Source organism: Octopus sinensis, linkage group LG25, assembly GCF_006345805.1.
Source record: "Octopus sinensis linkage group LG25, ASM634580v1, whole genome shotgun sequence".
In the NCBI taxonomy this organism is placed as follows: Eukaryota; Metazoa; Mollusca; class Cephalopoda; order Octopoda; family Octopodidae; genus Octopus; species Octopus sinensis.
Genome location: NC_043021.1, coordinates 6682491 through 6703584, shown reverse-complemented (window position 1 = coordinate 6703584; position 21094 = coordinate 6682491). Strand labels below are relative to the sequence as shown.

Genomic DNA, 21094 nt, shown 5'->3' with positions numbered 1-21094 from the left:
GTGTGTGTGTGTGTGTGTATGTTGCCCGTCTCAAAGCATTCAAGGTAGGTGTAGAGCAGTGATTCTCAACCATTTTTTGCTTATGGACTCCTTTGACCCTTACTTTATTCTGATGAACCCCCATGTAGGCATAATTCGTCCCTGCTTTCCAATCCCAGTATTTAAGCTACACATAGTACTGCTGTAGTACACATGCTGCATACACTCCTACAACACTGTTTTCTTTACATGCTATAAAGGCAGAAGTAAATCTGCCCTCAACTCGGTTGCATGCCTGTGTTTTGCTTATTTTATGTGTGCTTTATTACATAAAGGTCACCAACTGCCTACCCTGAGTAATTACTGACAGCACGTGTCTGATATACAATGAATAAAAATGGTTAAAATATTATGTATCGTATAACTAGTTTATTGCTCACAAACTACAACAAAATCTTATATGGACCCTGAAAGGTCATATATGGAACTCAGCTGAGAATCACTGGTGGAAAGTAAAGTAAAATTACCTGATCGTATTCTGAGGATCCAGGATAGAGTGGCCAGCCCAAGAATAGCTCAGCTATCACACAGCCTAGCGACCACATATCTATGGCTTCACAGAAAGGAAGTCCCAAGAGAATCTCAGGAGCTCTGCAAAAAGAAAAAAAGAGAAAGGTTTAAATTAATATGGGAAAGAATTGTGTATGGGGAAAAAACAGAAACTGGTATATGTATGAACATTACAGGTTTATGCAAAAGAAGTGTTTTCCTAAGTTTTATTTAACCTGGTTGTACCTGGCCAAAATATTCTACCTGGTTTATGTTAAAACTGACCAGATCCAACATCACACACTTACCCTACAATGTCATTCTAAAAATATATAGACACATAATTGAAATCTTGAAGCTACAAGATAATGCATGATTAATTCTGAACAATATGAATAAATAAGCAATACATTAGACAAAGAAATCTGAACACTAAAGGGTTAAATAAAGACGGGTACATATACATGTCCTGAAAAGCCAATATGAGAGGTTCTCTCATGACAAATACCACAGTATAGTTTGTTCTAACAGAACATCCATATTTTAGCGGGGATAAATAAGACTTTTTGATATTAATACCTCTGTTGTTAATATTTATTTTATATTCATGTGTGTGCGGGATGCAACATTTATCTGGATTCAAATACTAATTAGTACAGACACACACACATATTTTCATTTCATTTCATCTAGTTTCAGCTCATGAGCTGTGGCCATGCTGGGGCACCGCCATTCATTAAAAACTATAGCCTGCGTCGGCCGGGAGTTGAACCCGGATCGACTGCTTGGAAGGCAACCATGCTAACCGTTACACCACCGACACATATATATATATATACAACTTTTGTTTTCCATAATGTCTACTATGAAAAATAGAAAGAAATAGAAGACAGAAGGAATAGAAATACTATATGGAACAGAATGAGAAATTATAATTATATATTTATACATAGACTTATACATACACAAATATATACATACTTATAGTGTATGTATGTGAATGTGATTTAGCTGAAGAAAATACAGGTTAAGTAGAAATAATATGAAACATAACATTACAAATGTGTGTGTGTGTGTGTGTGGTTATATTACTCTTACATTAGTTGCAGTGTGTGTACCTTGGTTTTACTGAGTGTGGGTGTACACATTCATCATGATAACTGGAATAATTCCAAAATTATGCCATCCACTCTCGATTTATACACACACACAAACTCTCTCTCTCTCTCTCTCTTCCATACAATCATCATTCAATATATAAAAGTTGTGTTGTGAAGAATATTATAACCAGGAAAGAAATAACAACTTGAAAAATAAAAAAAATGAGGATGTAGAGTAAGGGGAAGCAGGGGGTGGGGTGGAGGCATCCACTGGGTAAGGCATGTACGGGGTGGGTGAGATGAGAGCCTGATCTGACAGAGACAACAGACTACTACTACTACTACTACTATTACAAATACTACAACTACTACTACTGCTGCTGCTGACAGCCAGTACACTTCCTCATCATTTTCTTAAGGCCAGTTTCAAATCTGACCTACTTGCAGCCCAGCCATGTATGTATGTATGTTTGTGTATATATATATATATATTATATATATACACACACACTTACATACATGGCTGGGCTATATATATATATATGTACACATACATACATGGCTGGGCTATATATATATATATATATATATATATATATGTGTGTGTGTGTGTGTGTGTGCGTGTACGCATACATACATGGCTGGGCTATATATATATACATATATATATGTACGCATACATTCATGGCTGTGATATATATATATATTATATATATATATATGACTGAGAAGAGACTATATTTATATATCAGTGAAGAGATTCTAAGATTACCCCAGCTGGAAATATTGGCTTAACGGTGCAGATTCCAGATTCCTCAGAGATAATTTTACCAACTCTCTGTAGACACGATCCCTGAGTAATCTAAGATATATAACAACATCCTGCTAATTCCTTATTTCTGCTAATAACTTCCCCCAATCAACAAGCCTCTGTATGGTTATTCGATTTGTGAAAAATAGTAGCCAAATTTAACCTCAAATTACACTTTCTCTCTTTTCTCTTTTTACTTGTTTCAGTCATTTTGACTGCGGCCATGCTGGAGCACCACCTTTAGTCAAGCAAATCGACCCCAGGACTTATTCTATCGGTCTCATTTGCCGAACCGCTAAGTGACGGGAACGTAAACACACCAGCATCGGTTGTCAAGCGATGTTGGAAGGACAAACACAGACATACAAACACACACACACACATATATATATATATATACACACATATATACGACAGGCTTCTTTCAGTTTCCGTCTACCAAATCCACTCACAAGGCTTTGGTCAGCCCGGGGCTATAGCAGAAGACACTTGCCCAAGATGCCCCGCAGTGGGACTGAACCCAGAACCATGTGGTTGGTTAGCAAGCTACTTACCACACAGCCACTCCTGCTACTTTCTTGAGGAAAAAAAAAGAGTAGATTACGTAATGTTGTCTAAGATACAGATATCTGAATAAGAGATCGTAGTTAGCTCATCTTTGATACAGACACACCTCACCATCTTCATGTATGTAAACACAACACCTGTTCCACTCCTCCTTAGTCACATTATACTATCCAAACAGGACCACCACAACCATCACAACTAACTCATGGACCACCACCACCATCATCAACCATCTATTCATATATTACCTATTTCTTTACTACCCACAAGGGGCTAAACACAGAGGGGACAAACAAGGACAGACATAGGTATTAAGTCGATTACATCGACCCCAGTGCGTAACTGGTACTTAATTTATCGACCCCGAAAGGATGAAAGGCAAAGTCGACCTCGGCGGAATTTGAACTCACAACGTAACGCAGACGAAATACTGCTAAGCATTTCGCCCGGCGTGCTAACGTTTCTGCCAGATTACCACCAAACAAATATCCTACACTACCACCACCACAATACTATCACTGCTGTCGCCACCATAACCACCACCACCACCACCACTACCAAACCACTGTTGCAAGGTGCGTGCATGTATGAGTGTATGTGTTATATATCTCTATTCAATAACAGTTTTTATTTGTTCCTGTCACTGGGCTGTGACCATGCTGGGGCACCACCTTGACGGGTTTAGTCAAACAAATCAATTAAATACATATATAGGCGCAGGAGTGGCTGTGTGGTAAGTAGCTTGCCTACCAACCACATGGTTCCGGGTTCAGTCCCACTGCGTGGCATCTTGGGAAAGTGTGTTCTGCTATAGCCTCGGGCCGACCAAAGCCTTGTGAGTGGATTTGGTAGACGGAAACTGAAAGAAGCCTGTCGTATATATGTATATATATATGTATGTATGTGTGTGTATATGTTTGTGTGTCTGTGTTTGTCCCTACCAACATCGCTTGACAACCGATGCTGATGTGTTTACGTCCCCGTCACTTAGCGGTTCGGCAAAAGAGAATAAGTCCCAGGATCGATTTGCTCGACTAAAGGCGATGCTCCAGCATGGCCGCAGTCAAATGACTGAAACAACTAAAAGAGTAAAAGAGCAAAGAGTATATGCATATATATGATGGGCTTCCACACAAGTCCCACCTACCAGACTCACTCACAAGGCACTGGTCAAACCAAGGACATAGAAAACACTTGTAGAAGATGCCATGTAATAGGACTAAACCCAAAACCACATGGTTACAAAGCAAGCTTCTTAACCACAAAGGCAACCCAGTGCCTATGGGAAACATTACCTAGGACGACATTATTCAAAGTCTACAGTTTTTTCTAAGATGGCAATGTGATTTGAGAGAGCTTTAGCTGTTATTTCTAGCAAGTCATATTTTGAAAGGGATGGACTCAGTGGATGATACAGCCCTAGTTACACTATACCCAGAAAAAACATTGAGGCAGTCACGGTATGAATGCCTTTTCATAATAGACCTGTTACACCCAGGTTGACCTGGGGCTAAACAACAGCACAGCAGGGGTGGGGAGTGGTGGTGGGGGGGAGCTGCAATAGCTACTTAATTTCATTCATATCACACTGTACTATCAGCAATGGTAGAGGGCAGGCTGCTCCCTGCTCTGGTACCCCTGTAGTCCAGCTGAGCTCTTGTGAAAGTGGGGGAAGCAAGGAGATCCACCTACTTCAATTAGGACCCTTTTTTCAGTTTCCCTACCTACTGAGAGGAAGGGAGAAAGCTTTGGGTAGATAAAAAATATTCACATTGGGTTTCAAAGGCTTAAGATTATTGTCCGCTCTCACTTCCTTCTCAATTGGCGTAACTCAAGACAAGCATCATCACTCATCATTAGCATCACAGTGGAACAGACCTGTCCAACCCATGCTGACAAGAAAAGACAGGTAAAATTAATGACAATGAGACTGATGAAGATATTTTTCCATTTTCCTATCACAGTGAAACCTGAAAACATGAAGAGGAGGGTGGATTTTAAAGGAGAATGGTTAACTGTATATAGAGTGGTAGAATAGAGATGAAATAGAGAAGGGGGGAGGGTTATGGAATGTGAATAGATGAGTGAGGTGGAGAGACAGAGAGAGAGAGGGAGATTATACAGATATATAGAGAGAGGAGTAAATATCAAAAAGAGAGAGAAGTTAGTGTAAAAAAGAACTTGTAATATTTGTAGGGAGAAAAGGGGGGAAGTGACAGAAATGATAGGATGGATAGAGAGAGAGAGAGAAGAACTTGTAATGTTTGGAGAGAGAAGATAATAGGAGAGAGAGAGAGAGGAGAGAGAGAGAGAGAGAGAAGGCTGTAGAAGAGTAGATAAGAGAAGAGAAACTGTGTTCACAAAACAGATAGGATAATGGGTAAGGAGGGATAGGATGAGGGAAAGTAGGATAGCGAGTGATAATGAGTTTGAATGTGTGTATGTATATGTGTATATATGTATATATACATATATATATATATATATATATATATATATATATATATATATATATATATATGTATATATATATATATGTATTTACATTATTCAAACTTTTAACATTTAGAATTGCTAGGTAGTGTGTGTGTGTGTGCACGTGTGTATGGGTGTGGGTGGGTGCATGTAATCCTATCATTACACACATATAAATACACACACACACACACACATACATACAAACATGCATTTACAGACGGCTGCTGTCAACTGTGTGTTACAACTGCGAGGAACAAAATTGTGCAACTCCCACCAACATAACATCTGCACAACTGTTCCAGCTACTTTTCCTTCTTTCTCTCTCTTTTTCTTTTTTTTTGTTTTTGTAACTGTTTCACTAAAATTAATTTGGCAATTTGTCCCCCACCCAACCCACTTTCACCTCGCTGTCTCCTTTCCACACAACCCACATACTGTCGGTAACGCGACCCTTCCATATCACCATCACCCTCAAACATAGTTTTGTTTTTACTGTCCCTGTACTCTCCCCACACACACACACACACACACACACACAAACACGCACATTCGCACACATGCAGGCAGGCATGCACACAAGCACACACTCAACCTTTGGCCTTCCTTTCATTGTTGTCAAATGGGCCAATCTCTTAGATGACACCAAACTAGCAATCAGTTGTACCATCACCATCAGCAACACCAAATAACAACCCCCCCCCCTCTACTTTCATAACTTTGCATAGATATGGTTGTTTTACTCCATAACTAGGTGGCTTCAAGTTCAATCCCAGGGTATGGCACTTGGGCAAAAATACTACTGCCATGGCCTCTGTAAGCGTAATACACAGAAACAGTCTTCTTCCTCTTGTCTTGAGACAGCATTCACCCGGGGTGGGTTGAGCTGGCTTCATTCATCCTCAATGCTGCATCTCTCACAAACGCTGACCAGACCTGGCGACTTGAGGCTAACGAACATGTGATCTCCAACCATTCCTTATTCCAGCGGTGAACACCGTAGATATGGGGGCCTAGGTTGGGTTCCAGATCAGCCTTGACTGTCATCAGCCAGGTTTTTCGTTGTCCACCACATCGCTTTCGCCAACCCTAAAGGGGAGCTGGGGCAATTGCTTTGTAGATGAATTCTCCTGGTTGACGATGGAGGGCATGACCAAGCCAACGCAGACGTCTCATTAGGATGACTTGTCGGAGGGAGATGATTTTGCACTGGTGTCGCACCAAATTGTTGGAGACAAAGTGATGCCATCGGACATGAAGGATGCGGCGTAGACAGAGGTGATCGAAGGATTCTAGTCTCTTAACGGAAACTGTGTGAAAGTCCATTTAACCCTTTAGATTATTTATTCAAATTATTTGGAGTTCATCCTGCATTATCTGGTAACCTTGAGATTTCCAATGATCTGATTGTTTATCTTCAAAATATATCTAGGATAGGTGTGAGATGTCACGTCTGGTCAGTCTGAATATAGAACAAGAAGAATATTTTAGCTGGAAATGACTGGTTTAAATGCTAAGGGGTTAAGGCAATGATTCTCAACCATTTTTCACCTGTTGACTCCTTTTGATTCCTATTTTACTCGAGTGGACCCTCAAAGCCATTCAATGCTTAAAAAATCCTGTTACATTTTAATAATTAAATATTATTAAGAATTGTATAAAAAAAAAAACTGTCAAAATATTTTGTGCGTTGTAGAGGTAAAGCATGTAAACTCAGTTTATTGTACATTAACTTTAAAAATAACAAAAACCTTTATGTAGACCCCTCACTCAAGGGTCATATGAACCCTGATTGATTGAGAACCACTGGTTTAAGGGAGCGATTCGTTCTATTTCTTTTCCTCTCTTTGAGTGGTGAGACTTATTTTGTGGGGTTTCTTTGTAACTATTTGATCTGGGTCTTCAATCTGCATAGTTTCCACTATTGGGTATATATTTCCCTACCTGCGTTGACCGGAGATCAATGCATGCGTGTGTGTGTGTGTGTGCATGTGCGTGCACACCTGAGACCTTGAAACAATTTTCTACACCTGTCATTGTATAAACACACTTTGTCTGGATTAGCACAAGCTGACATGGACACGCATGCACACACACACACAGACAGACTTATGTATTGGTGTATGTATAAAGAGGGATTAACTTTTATAAAGCCTGAAACCCCAGTAATACAAAGACTAAATCCTTTTCAGAGCTTTGCACACACAAAAACGAATATTGTGTGTGTATGTGGTGCCTTTTCCTCCATCTTGATTTAAACTGCATTGTACAGTAAACCTAAATAAGATGATCCGGCACATTTTCAGTCAAAGACATTCCAGTTGTGACCATCCCACCTTATATTCAGACAAAGTGTATCCATCTCTACACTACCCAATGTCCTTCCTTGCTCTTGTTGAGTCCGAGGTCACCTTATTATACAGCAGACTTAAAAACGAAGACATTCCAGCAGTGACCACCCCATATCATATTCCTGTTCTTTTTTGCATTTTTTCTCTTTAAGATAGTAAAGTGGTTTGCAATTAAAAAGAAGTTTGGCTGCTATTATTAACAATTTGAGCAACCAACAACTACAGACTGCTATGAACTATGCAGATACTTTAAAAGTTGAAAAACTTGAATGTCAGAAGTCAGTAGATTTTCAAGTGCTGTGTACAACGTGGCTGACGTAAGAGCTGACGTTCTTCGGTAATGCATACAACATTAACACTTGATAGTTAAGAGTTATTTACATCATCACCATTTTAACATCCACTTTTCTATGTTTGCATGTGTTGGACTGAGGCAGATTTTCTACGGCAAGACGCCTTCCCGGTTGCCAGTTGTCATCTGTTTCCAAGCAAGGTAATATTTCCCCCGTGGCTAGACGTATTTTTGCAGATGGCTGGAAATCAACGACACTGCTTCTATGACAATGAGGCTTACTGACTACTATCATGCAATGTCAAGACAAAGCATACCACGCAATATGCATATCGGGTTTTTTCAGTTTTTTTCTGTTGTATCAAATCCACTTTTGAGACTGGTTACCTGGAACTATTGCAAAAGACATTTTATCCAAGGTATTATGCAGTGACTGAACCCAAAACCTTGTGGTTGGGAAGCAAGCTTCTTAACCACATACCCATCTTATAAATATACACAAACACAATCAAAGGGCTGACATTAGAGCACTCAAGTCTTTATAACTAACCCAGGGGTGGATTCAGCTTTATATATATATATATATATATATATATATACACACACACACACACACACACATATATATAGGAGTGGCTGTGTGGTAAGTAGCTTGCTAACCAGCCACATGGTTCCGGGTTCAGTCCCACTGTGTGGCATCTTGGGCAGGTGTCTTCTGCTATAGCCCCGAGCCGACCAATGCCTTGTGAGTGGATTTGGTAGACGGAAACTGAAAGAAGCCTGTCATATATATATGTGTGTGTGTGTGTGTGTATGTGTTTGTCCCCCCAACATGGCTTGACAACCGATGCTGGTGTGTTTACGTCCCCGTCACTTAGCGGTTCGGCAAAAGAGACCGATAGAATAAGTACTGGGCTTACAAAGAATAAGTCCTGGGGTCGATTTGCTCGACTAAACGCGGTGCTCTAGCATGGCCGCAGTCAAATGACTGAAACAAGTAATAAAAAAATACTTAATACACACACACACAAGTATATATACACATATGTACACACACACACACACACACACACGTACAAAAACATATTACATGTATCAGATACAATAAAAACATCAATAAAAACAACAAACAGCCTTAGAAGGGAATTAATTCTTCCAGTTTAGAAGAAATAGATGAGTTCAAGGTTTCAGACTATTGCCTGTACTTGTGAGACAGAGAGAGAAAAAGGACTTCTGCCTCAAACGCCGGAACCCACCTCTTCTTCCAACCCCATACAGTGTAGAATTTATTACTTAATATTCCTATTTGTTTGGTGTTTTCTAGTCCTGAATTCGTTTTTGCAAAAATCCACTGAATTCTATCCAGAGATTAAGTTACCTCACCAATTTGAGGGAGAATACTGTTTTTTACCCTTCTTTATCTTGCACTGAAATAAATGCACTGTGTGTCTTCTTATTTTGATCTTTTAAGCTGTTTCTGTCATTGGACTGTGGTTATTCTGGATACTGCTTTGAAGAATTTTTAGTCGAATGGATTGAACCCAAATACCTATATCTTTTTTTTTTTTTTAAGCCAGATATTTATTCTATTGGTCTCTGTTGCTGGACTGCTAAGTTACAGGGACGTAAACACATCAACACTGGATATTAAGAGATGGTGGAGGACAAACACAGACACACACACACATACATAGTAGGCTTCTTTCAGTTTCCGTCTACCAAATCCACTCACAAGGCTTTGGTCAGCCCGAGGCTATAGTAGAAGACACTTGCCTCAGGTGCCATGCAGTGGGACTGAACCTGGAACCATGTGGTTGGGAAGCAAGCTTCTTTCCACACAATACGCCACAAAAATATTACAGATAATTTGTGTGTAAAGTTATTATTATATACATATTTGTAGGCAATAAATACATGTATGGAGTTCATAGATTCATGTTTGAAGACTAATAGTTTGAGAACATTCAATTTGAAACAGAAAACAGTGGAGTTGAAACAGGAAGAAAATGAGGGTTCGCAATAAGTAAGGTGATGGTTAAGGGGGGTGAGGGACTTGACACATATTTTGATAATATCCTACATAACATACTTTCATGGTTCAGCTACTTCGTCAGATCTGACCAGTATCACAAGTAAAATTCAACTAGCACTCTTTGTTTCTCTTACCTTCTCCCCCACCATCTCTCTCTCTCTCTCTCTCTCTCTCTCTCTCTCTGACACAGTAAGGGTTATTTAACCCTTTAGCATTCAAACCTGCCATATCTGGCCAAAATATTTAACCTGTTATATATTGAAACTGACCAGATCTGACCTATCATCTCAGCCCAACCATGTCGTTTTAAAACTAAAAAATCACATCACCGAAATCTCTAAACTACAAGATAATGCATGATTAATTCAAACCATTTTAAATAAACAAACATCACATTTGACAGAATAATCTGAACACTAAAGGGTTAAAAGGCATAACAGCCCACAGAAACAAGAAACATCATTCCTTCAAACTTGAAGTTCTGTTTTTATTTCAAGTTGCCAAAGCAATGTTTGATAATGTAAAAAGAGAGCTAAATGACTTCCATAACATTAATGACTGGTTAATCAAAGCATGATATCTTTAAAAAAAAAAAAAAAAAAAAAAAAAAAAAAGAATCACACTTTCAATTCTAGATCTATGAAAGAAAGAACTACTTTGGCAAAGGAGGCTTATGGTACCTGGTGCTTGTTTCAATTGAGTTTTATTGTTTACCTAGACTCCTTATATGGAGGAACTCTACTTGGGAATATTTAGCTGATAAGACAAAGATAAAGGGAACAGCAATTGGTATCTTTTTCAACAGTACAACCCCTTCTCCTCGTACCCACATTGGGAGAAGATCTCTAATTAGCTCCCAGAGTGACAGGAAGTTCAGAGAGGGAGGTCATCAAGGGCTGTGAAGAGAGAAGAGTACTAAAGTGTCTGTTTCTGGTAAACTTGATGGCCTAAATATCTAATTTGCTCATATAGGAAATTGTTAAATGGCTATTTTTGGTGTTAGTACTTGGCCACATGCAAGCCGCCCTGATTGAGCAAGACTTGCGTGATTTGAGGGAAATTTAGCGGCTATAGCCCTAGGAGACTGAGTGACCATATAGCAGTTTTCTCATTGGTATTTCTTTGACTAGTAATCATTTAGCTTTCAGATTACTCTTTCAAATGTAATGATTATTTATTCACATTGTTTTGAATTAATCATTGCATTACCTTGTAACATTGAGATTTCAATGATGTGATTGTATATCTTTAAAATGACATTGTAGCAGAAGTGTGAGCAGATGGATCTGGTCAGTTTGAGCATAAAACAAGTAGAATATTTGGGGGAGATATGGCCAGTTTTAATGCTCATGGGTTAGATAATTTCTTACACAGGTACAAGGCTAAGAGGATGAACCCTTTAGCTTTCCCATTATTTTGTCAAATGTAATGCTTATTTATCCACATTGCTTTGAATTTATCCTACATTATCTTGTAACTTTGAGATTTCAATGTTATAATTGTATATTTTTAGAATGACATTTTAGGGTGGGTGTGAGAGGCTGACTCTGACCAGTTTGAACATAAAACAAGTAGAATATTTTGGTCAAATATGGCCAGTTTACATGCTAAAAGGGTTAAGGATGTGGTTCAAAGTAGATTTAGCTGTTACTTCTGACAGCTCAACAAGAGATTCCCTTGCTGGTTGAGTATTCCTCATGCAAAAAGAAACAGTGATGACAGTAGTTAAATGTGTTATTCCAATGTCAACACTCTGAGAAAAGCAATGATGACAGTCTAATAAATATTGGTTTCAAAGTTTGGCACAAGGCCAGCAAGTCTATGGGAAGAGTGATAGTTGATTACATCAACCCCAGTACTCACCTGGTACTTATTTTATCAACCCTGAAAGGATGAAGGGCAAAGTCGATCTCGGCAGAATTTGAACTCAGAATGTAAGGATGGATGAAATGCCGCTAAGCATTTTGCCCAGCGTGTTAACATTTCAAACAGCCTAATAAATATTGCTAAAAGCAATAAATGACTTAGTGTCAGCATATTTAATAGGACAGAACATATTTAAAAAAACCCATCAAACTAGAAATATTGATGTCACTGATTAAAAGCAAATATATAATGAATGAGAAATACCCTGAGATACACAAAGACAGTTTAAATCAAGTATGAGCAGCCTTTCTCAAGGAGCAGGCAGCATGAACACATGGCTCATCATCAAGTAGACAGTACTAATAGAAAAATTCAAAGCAATTCTTTGTTGGGTAAGTTATTCAGAAAAATCTCACAGGCCAATTTGCCCAGTGACTGTTTTATATACTGCTCACATAACAATACTAGTTATTTTTATATCCTAGTTTAAAGAACCTGTATTTTTGGCCTGTATTTTCTCTCTCTCTCTCTCTCTCTCTAAGAAAAATGTGGAGGTATGATTAAGAAACTCACTTTGCAACCACATGGTTTCGGGTTCAGTCCCACTGCTCAGCACTTCAAACAAGTGTCTTCTACTATAGCCCCAGGCAGACACCAGTTTGGTAGAGAATTTGGCAGATGGAAATAGTGTGGAAGCTCATTGTGTGCGTGGGTGTGTACACACACACACACACACATGACTGAGAGGACAAACAAAAGAAGGGCACTCGACCAATTTATTGGAAGTTACATGTATGGATCAAAATAGTTTGATTCAAATTCGTTGGTGCTCTCGAGTTTCAAGACTAGCATCACACTTGAAACTCAAGAGTACCAACAAATTTGAATCAAACTGTTTTGATCTATCTATCTATCTATCTATCTATCTATCTATCTATCTAGAGAAATCAAACTGTTTTGATCTATATATATATATATATATACACACATACATACACACCTATGCATGTGTGTGTATATATATATATATATATATATATATATATATATATATATATATATATATATAGATAGATAGATAGATAGATAGATAGGTATGTGTGTGAATGTCTTTGTATTTGCTCCCCACCATTGCTTAGCCACTGGTGTTAGTTTGTTCAAAATGCCATAACTTAGCAATTCAACCAAAGATATCAATAGAATATATACCAGGCTTTAAAAAGAAGAAAACACTGAGGTCAATTTATTTGACTAAACCCCAACGCAGACCCTACTCTAATGACTGAAACCCTCTCTCTCTCTGAAGAAGGACAAGGATGAGAAACAACAATTTCCGCAGCACAGAATATAATTGCATGAGCGCGATAATTCTTAATACAAGAAGCAAAACAAAAAGTAAATAAAAACACAAAGTAGAAAAAAAAATGTGTTGAGACCCATAATTCAGCAGATACACAGACAGACATAAGTGTTAACATATTTAATAGATCTAGCATTGGTTGGGGGGGGGGGTAATAAATATGACCTGAGAAAGAAATAATATTCTGATATTGTGACGATGATGATGATAGCTACTTGATATACATACAAATAAATGAAACTGGAGCTGACGACAAACATAAATTCTCCTACAGTAAACAAGTATTGACAGAGAAGATGGCTTGATCACACATACACAAACTGAGCACTTATGACAGTAGTAGTGGTGGTGGTGGTGGTGGTGGTGGTAGCAGCTGCAGCAGAAATAGTTCTGGTTTAACCCCTAGATCAGCCAACAAACAAGCAGACCTGATCAATGTTCCAGCAGTGAACAACATCCTTTCTCGCACCCTTCCTATCTTACACTAATGTAAAAAAAAAAAAAAAGGGGCTTGATTTGAAGGATATTTTTACTGCTATTTCTAGCACTGTTGAGATCTCTCTAGTTGGCTAGCAGTAATCCAATATATTAGCGACCGGCAGAACTGTTAACAAGCTGGGCAAAACGGTTTACGTCATTTTGTCCGTCTTTACATTCTGAGTTCAAATTCTGCAAAGGCCAACTTCACCTCTCATCATTTTGGGGTTGATAAAATAAGGACCAGTTGAATGCTGAGGCTGATGTAACCGACTCCTTCCCCCGAATGGCTGGCCTTGTGCCAAAATTTGAAACCAATGTATTAAGTAAGTGTCAGTACTGCTTCCCTATCATTAAGTAACCTCATCAAAAAATATTGTACTGGGGCTAGTTGTTGTCCCTCCCCACCTCCCCCAACACTTGTTGCATATCCCTTTTCTCGCTTGCCTCCTTTGCCTCCTCCTCCTCCTCCTCTCTCATCAAGATGAACCCTAGTCAGTTTCCTTGATCGAGTGAATTACCTGCTCACTGAATTTAATGCGTAAGTAGCTGAATATTCCACTAGTATCTACCCTGAGCATCTATCATCATCATCGTTTAAGGTCCGCTTTCCATGCTAGCATGGGTTGGACGGTTCAACTGGGGTCTTGGAAGCCAGAAGGCTGCACCAGGCCCAGTCTGATCTGGCAGTGTTTCTACACCTCGATGCCCTTCCTAACGCCAACCACTCCGTGAGTGTAGTGGGTGCTTTTTACGTGCCACCTGCACAGGTGCCAGACGAGGCTGGCAAATGGCCACGAGCGGATGGTGCTTTTTACGTGCCACCAGTACAGGGGCCAGATGAGGCTGGCAATGGCCACAATCGGATGGTGCTTTTTACATGCCACCGGCACGGAGGCCAGTAAGGGCGGCGCTGGCAACGGCCACGTTCAGATGGTTCTCTTATGTGCCACCAGCACTGGTATCTCAAGCAGAGAAACTCAATCAGTCAAACTGGGTACAGAACGTGTGTACCCAGCTCACTGGATGGTTTGTACTTGTAATTCAAAGCATTCACCCTTATCACACTGTGCCAGGCTGATTCGCCCAAGAATCATGTTATGGGTTCACATACTTATAGAATGAGCAGAACACTTAGATCTCTTCTTATTGATCCTAATTTGTCCTTCAAAACCAGTTGACGTCATCTGTCTAGTCTCCAAAACATTTAGACTTTCTCTTCTTCCAAAGTAAATGTTTTAAGGCCATTTTCCCTGCCAAAGCTCCGTGTATGTGTGTGAAGGTGGGGGTGACAGTATTCTAAAAGCAGTTATGTTATAAACACACACACACACCTGAACACTTATGACAGTAGTAGCAGCAGCATCAGTAGCAGTAGTAGTAGTAGTAGTAGTAGCAGCAGCAGCAGCAGTATTGCTTGTATTGATCAAGCAGAATTTGTCAAGGCAGATTCTCTGTGGCTGGATCCCCTTCTTGTTGCTGATCGTCATCTGTTTCCAATTAAGGTAATATTTCTCATAGCCAAGCATGTTTTCATGGAAGATTGAAAGCAGACAGCACCACTTGTATAATGGTGGTGCTCGTTTACAATCACTATGTGACGCTAAAACAAGGACACACGCATGCACACACACACACACACACATACACACAATGGGCTTCTTGCGGTTTTCCATCTACTAAATCCACCCAAAAGGTTTTGGTTGGCCTGAAGCAACAACAGAAGATGTGTGCAAAGTGCTGCACAATGGCACCAAAATCCAGAATCAGTTACAATATAAGCTATGTTATTATATTGTTACATTTTCGGATGGTCATTTTTTTTTTTTTTATTTCTTGCCAAATAAACACACGCATGAAGAACAAATATCAGTGCATGTGATTATTTGGCAAGAAAACAAAAAAAAATGACCAGGTGCAGGAGTGGCTGTGTGGTAAGTAGCTTGCTAAACAACCACATGGTTCTGGGTTCAGCCTCACTGCGTGGCATCTTGGGCAAGTGTCTTCTGCTATAGCCCCGGGCCAACCAATGCCTTGTGAGTGGATTTGGTAGACAGAAACTGAAAGAAGCCTGTCGTATATATGTATATATATATATGTATGTGTGTGTGTTTATCCCCCTAGCATTGCTTGACAACTGATGCTGGTGTGTTTACGTCCCCGTCACTTAGCGGTTTGGCAAAAGTGACTGATAGAATAAGTACTGGGCTTACAAAGAATAAGTCCCGGGGTCGATTTGCTTGATTAAAGGCGGTGCTCCAGCATGGCCGCAGTCAAATGACTGAAACAAATAAAAGAGTATCCCAAAGTACAACAATATTTGTTTCAACACACGATTTCACATCAGGAATCTAGCAAAATAAATTCATAAATGTATGTTACACATAACTCTAAACAGTTCCTTTTTGTTTATAATGTTTAAGCCTAGAGACATTCACCTGCCACCGCCCACTTTTCCTTTTTATTACCTGACAGTTTGTATGATATATCACCAGCTGTGAGGTGTGAAACTGATATCTCACTAATTGTTTGGGTATTAACCCTTTCGTTCATATTTCTTTTGAGATGCTCTGTCTTTGTTTCAATTACTTTAAATTTAACAAAGAATTTAGTAAAATAACTTAGTTATCTTTCAGCTAATGTTAGGAACATAAATTGTGACTAAGGTTTGGTGGAAGATTTTAACCCTTTAGTGTTCACATTATTCTGCCAAAATTAATCCTTTTTTATCCACAGTGTTTTGAACTAATCATGCATTATCTTGTAACTATGAGATTTTGATGAGGTAACTGTTAATTTTTAAAATGATATTGTAGGGTTGGTGTGAGAGACCAGATCTGACCAGTTTGAACATAAAACAGGCAGAATACTTTTAGCTGGATATGGCCGGTTTAAATGCTAAAGAGTTAATTCAAAACTTATGAAAACAAGACATTTGTATTACAGAGCCAGAGGCGGTTTCAGCTGGGTTGGTAACGAAAGGGTTAAATATAGCAAAGAATTTAGTAAAATAACTTAGTTATGATTCAAGTAGTGTTAGGAACATAAATTGTGTCTGAGGTTTGGTGGAAGATTTTAATTCAAAACTTATGAAAACAAGACATTTGTACTACAGAGCCAGAGCCGGTTTCAGCTGGGTCGGTAACGAAAGGGTTAAGCTCCATTATTGAGGACGTAGAGTCAAAGTTAGAAGTAATTGTTGGATAGTCAGCAAAAATCTACCGACTAACAAAGAGCAAACTACACATACATCAAAATTTTTTATTTCACTGATACTTATTTGATTAATCTATTTCTTTCTTGCTTCACAGTTTAAATTTATAGTAATACAAATAATTATACAGATATAACATTTCTTAAATACATTTCTTTGAAACAAAATTTTTCAATTTTTTTTTTTTTTTTTTACAATATATATATATTCACTTAAATTCTGTCATCAAACAACGAATGCTTTAGTCTTGAAAAGGAAAGGTTATCTATCTTATTGAGTTTCATCAATCTAATTGAGTTTATTTCTTTTAAAATAGTCAGATAATTATTTCGTTGCTTTAGGTGTTCAGTTTTTTTAGTTTTAACTTTGATGTACTTTACTTAGATTTTTGAACTGGTAAACAAAGATGTTCCCAAGTTTATTTCATCATATTTAGTTTTATAATTTTGCTTTCCTTCTTATACACCTTTCTTTCTTTCTTTATTTTTATTTAAAAACGGCCTTTATTTTGTTTTTCTCTATTTTTTCAAAGTTTGTCTTTTGCCTAATTGCTTGTATCTTCTTTTATAAACAGTAATCAAAGAAGCCTTTGAACCCATACTTATCCTGTACGACACAGATCTGTCCAACAACGAACTGTTGGTCTTATACAACCCGAATCAAACCCAAGCTCCTTTACATTTGTTTAAAACGAACTTATGAACTCTCTAATCTGAGGAAGCAAACATCAATCCTTTCATCTAGCAATTATTTACATTTTGTAATGTTATTAAAAATTACTCACATTTAGCCGAATTTTCCCAGTGTTTTGTATAGTGTGTCTCTCTCTCTCTCTTTTACTCTTTTACTTGTTTCAGTCATTTGACTGCGGCCATGCTGGAGCACCGCCTTTAGTCGAGCAAATCGACCCCGGGACTTATTCTTTGTAAGCCCAGTACTTATTCTATCAGTCTCTTTTGCCGAACCACTAAGTGACGGGGACGTAAACACACCAGCATCAGTTGTCAAGCAATGCTAGGGGGACAAACAAGACACACAAGCACACACACATACATATATACGACAGGCTTCTTTCAGTTTCCGTCTACCAAATCCACTCACAGGGCATTGGTCGGCCCAGGGCTATAGCAGAAGACACTTGCCCAAGATGCCACACAGTGGGACTGAACCTGGAACCATGTGGTTGTTTAGCAAGCTACTTACCACACAGCCACTCCTGCGCCTATGTGTGTGTTTTTTTTTTCTAATTAAAACTTTTGTGCATACCTGGGTATGTTGTTTGTGAAGGGGTTAACTCAGTTTAGTTGTAAATTTCACAAAGATTAAAAATTGCAAACGATCAGAGAAAAACATTTGATATTTTGTTTGTGATGTTTGTCTGTCCACGTCTAAAACTGAATCACGTTAAACTTATTACTAACATCATTTTCATCATCTTTTTTCTTTTTTAGTGTATCCTGTTGTTTAGTTATAATTATGTAATTAACAACAACGTATAATTTTTAGCACAAATGATTATTTACATAAAGAAAAAAAATGTCTTTTCTGAAATATTGCCAATTTTCACTCTAATCTGACCACAAATAAATCCGTGATAAACATTTGTATAAACAAATCCATTTTTAGGTATTTTTTTTCTCTCAATCATAACAAGACCGAGCTTTAGACTTAAGAAAATCAGATAAGGATGTTAAGAGTTAATACAGGTACTAACTAAAGAGTATCCTGCTGATTCCCACACCATGTACAAGGGGGTGCTGAAAAGTTTCTGGCTTTAAGGGTATTGCAAAAGGCCTGGTTAAAGGCCCAACCTTCTGAGCTCTTTTACAGGGTTTAGAAAAACTGAAGGACTGCTGCAACAAGTGTGTAAATCTGAGAAGGGAATATATTAAATAAAGTCAAGGACTCCAAATTTGCCATCAACATGTAGGACAAGATACTGTGATAGCCTGGGCGTCAGAGACCCACAGCTCTTCAATATCCTCCCGAAGAACCTGCATGGGGTGGATGCAGATGTCTTAAAATAAAACTGGATCTCTTCCTGTCAGGTATCCCAGATGAACCAACTTCACGGCAGGAGGTGCAGATGAGGGCAGCTGCATCGAACTCTCTCATGCACCAAATGGCAATTGCTAAAAAGCATTCGTGAAGTAAAATCATATAGCAACACCAAATGGCGGTGCCCCAGCATGGCTACAGCTCGTGAGCTGAAACTAGATAAAATAAAATAAAAAAATTAACTGATCATCCTGTATTTTCCCCCAAAGCAAGGAACTTTCAGCATCCCTTCATATGTTGTGTGAACTTTGATTAATACAAGAAGTATATGATTAGTCTAATTACAAACTGAGGAATCGGAGCGGGTGGAGTCTGGAATCAAAGGTTTTATGCACTGCTTTTGCATTAAGCTGAAAATAGATGTTTTAGATAAATCAAAGGTAGATATATCAATATAAATAGTTAGATAAGATACTGAGAATGCAGAATGACAGTAGAACTGTGATTAAAGTTCAGCCTGTCTCTCAATTACAGACGACACACGATCAATGTCCTGGTTTATAGAACTTTAATAACTGTAGCAAATATATCCACCAGTTGTTAATAATTCAGCTGTACAGTCAAACAGTCAAAAACAGACAAGTGAATATACATATTCTTTCTTTGCCGGTTTCAGTCATTGGACTGCGACCATGCCAGGACACTACTTTCAAAGATTTAGTCAGTCATATTGATTCCAGTGCACATTTTAATCTGTCATTTATGGAACATAAACACATACACATTTCGACTCCAACACAGTTTCTATTCAACAAATTCCAATTACAAGCTATTGCTCAATTCAGGGTTATAAAAAACATTTACCCAAGGGTTACGTAGCAAGATCAAACACAAAATGACATTTTATATGTGTGTGTGTGTGTATAAAACATCCTTCTCGAGTGGCATTTATTTTAGACCTAGTCTATTGCAGGATTACTCATTTTTGCTGGCAGATTGGACTCAAGCAATGTGAAATGAAGCGTCTTGCTCAAGAACACAATGCACAATATTATAATCATGAGTCCAACATCTAAGCCACAAACCTCTGTGTGTGTGTGTGTAGGGTAAAGACTCCCTTCAGTCATAAATGACCATGGGATTGCACCTAGAAAGTTACCTTCCGAAGCACAAATCTGGGCAAGGTTGTTTATGGAAGACCAGCAATTGCCCCTTCATACCAGCCTCCTCTCTCTATGCCAACAATGTTATCCAAAGGAAAGGCAAAGGGGTCGATACAGCTTGGCACCAGTGACATCACAACTCATTTCTACAGCTGAACGAACTGGAGCAATAGGAAATAAAGTGTCTTGCTCAAGAACACAACACGCAGCCGAGTTCAAGAATCGAACTCACTACCTTGTGATTGCGAACCTGATGCTCTAACCACTGAGCTATGTGCCTTCACACACACACACACACATTAATGAGAGAGAGCAAATACACATAAACACATACACACACAATACAATACAATACACAAGTGCCAACAATTTATATTTAAACACAACAAAATGACACAGCTTGCTCTACAACAACAGCGACAGATGAATAGAAAGAAAAAAACATTTTGAAAGGTGGGCTGTTTCCATTTCTGCTTTTTGCTGGTCCATTATATTTAATAACACGACATGTCACCAAGTGAACTAATTCAGGAAGTAGCAGCAGCAGCAGTAGTGGTGGTAGTATTTCAATAAATGGCTCTATAGAACACATCTGTCACATGACCAAATAAGGGAGTAACATTATGTAGCCCCCCCCCCCATCTAATAAAAGTTGTAGCTAGACATCATCGAAATTGCACTTCTGTGTCTTTTGTCTCAAAATCTGACACACTGGATATAGGCCATGACAACCCTGAAAAAGTGAGGTTGGTCATAGCCGGAATGCTTTTGATCACAGGTTTGTGAGATCTGCAACATAGGGGATCGATATGGAGTTAAAAAAAAAAACCAATAACGATACATCTGTCACACATCATCCA

General features: G+C 38.6%; 1 protein-coding gene and 1 non-coding gene across 5 annotated transcripts in view; both read right to left on the bottom strand.

The window, feature by feature from the left end:
- LOC115224221 (homeodomain-interacting protein kinase 2) overlaps positions 1–21094 on the bottom strand; it is a 225363-nt gene that overhangs the window by 80028 nt on the left and 124241 nt on the right. For all 4 annotated transcript variants that reach the window (XM_036513303.1, XM_029794999.2, XM_029794998.2 and 1 more), the window contains exon 3: positions 507–630. In XM_036513303.1, the coding sequence (XP_036369196.1) occupies positions 507–630 (124 nt within the window). The remainder of the gene's footprint in view (positions 1–506; positions 631–21094) is intronic.
- On the bottom strand, positions 1280–1351 carry Trnag-ucc. Its single transcript has one exon. It is a non-coding gene; the product is annotated as a tRNA-Gly (tRNA).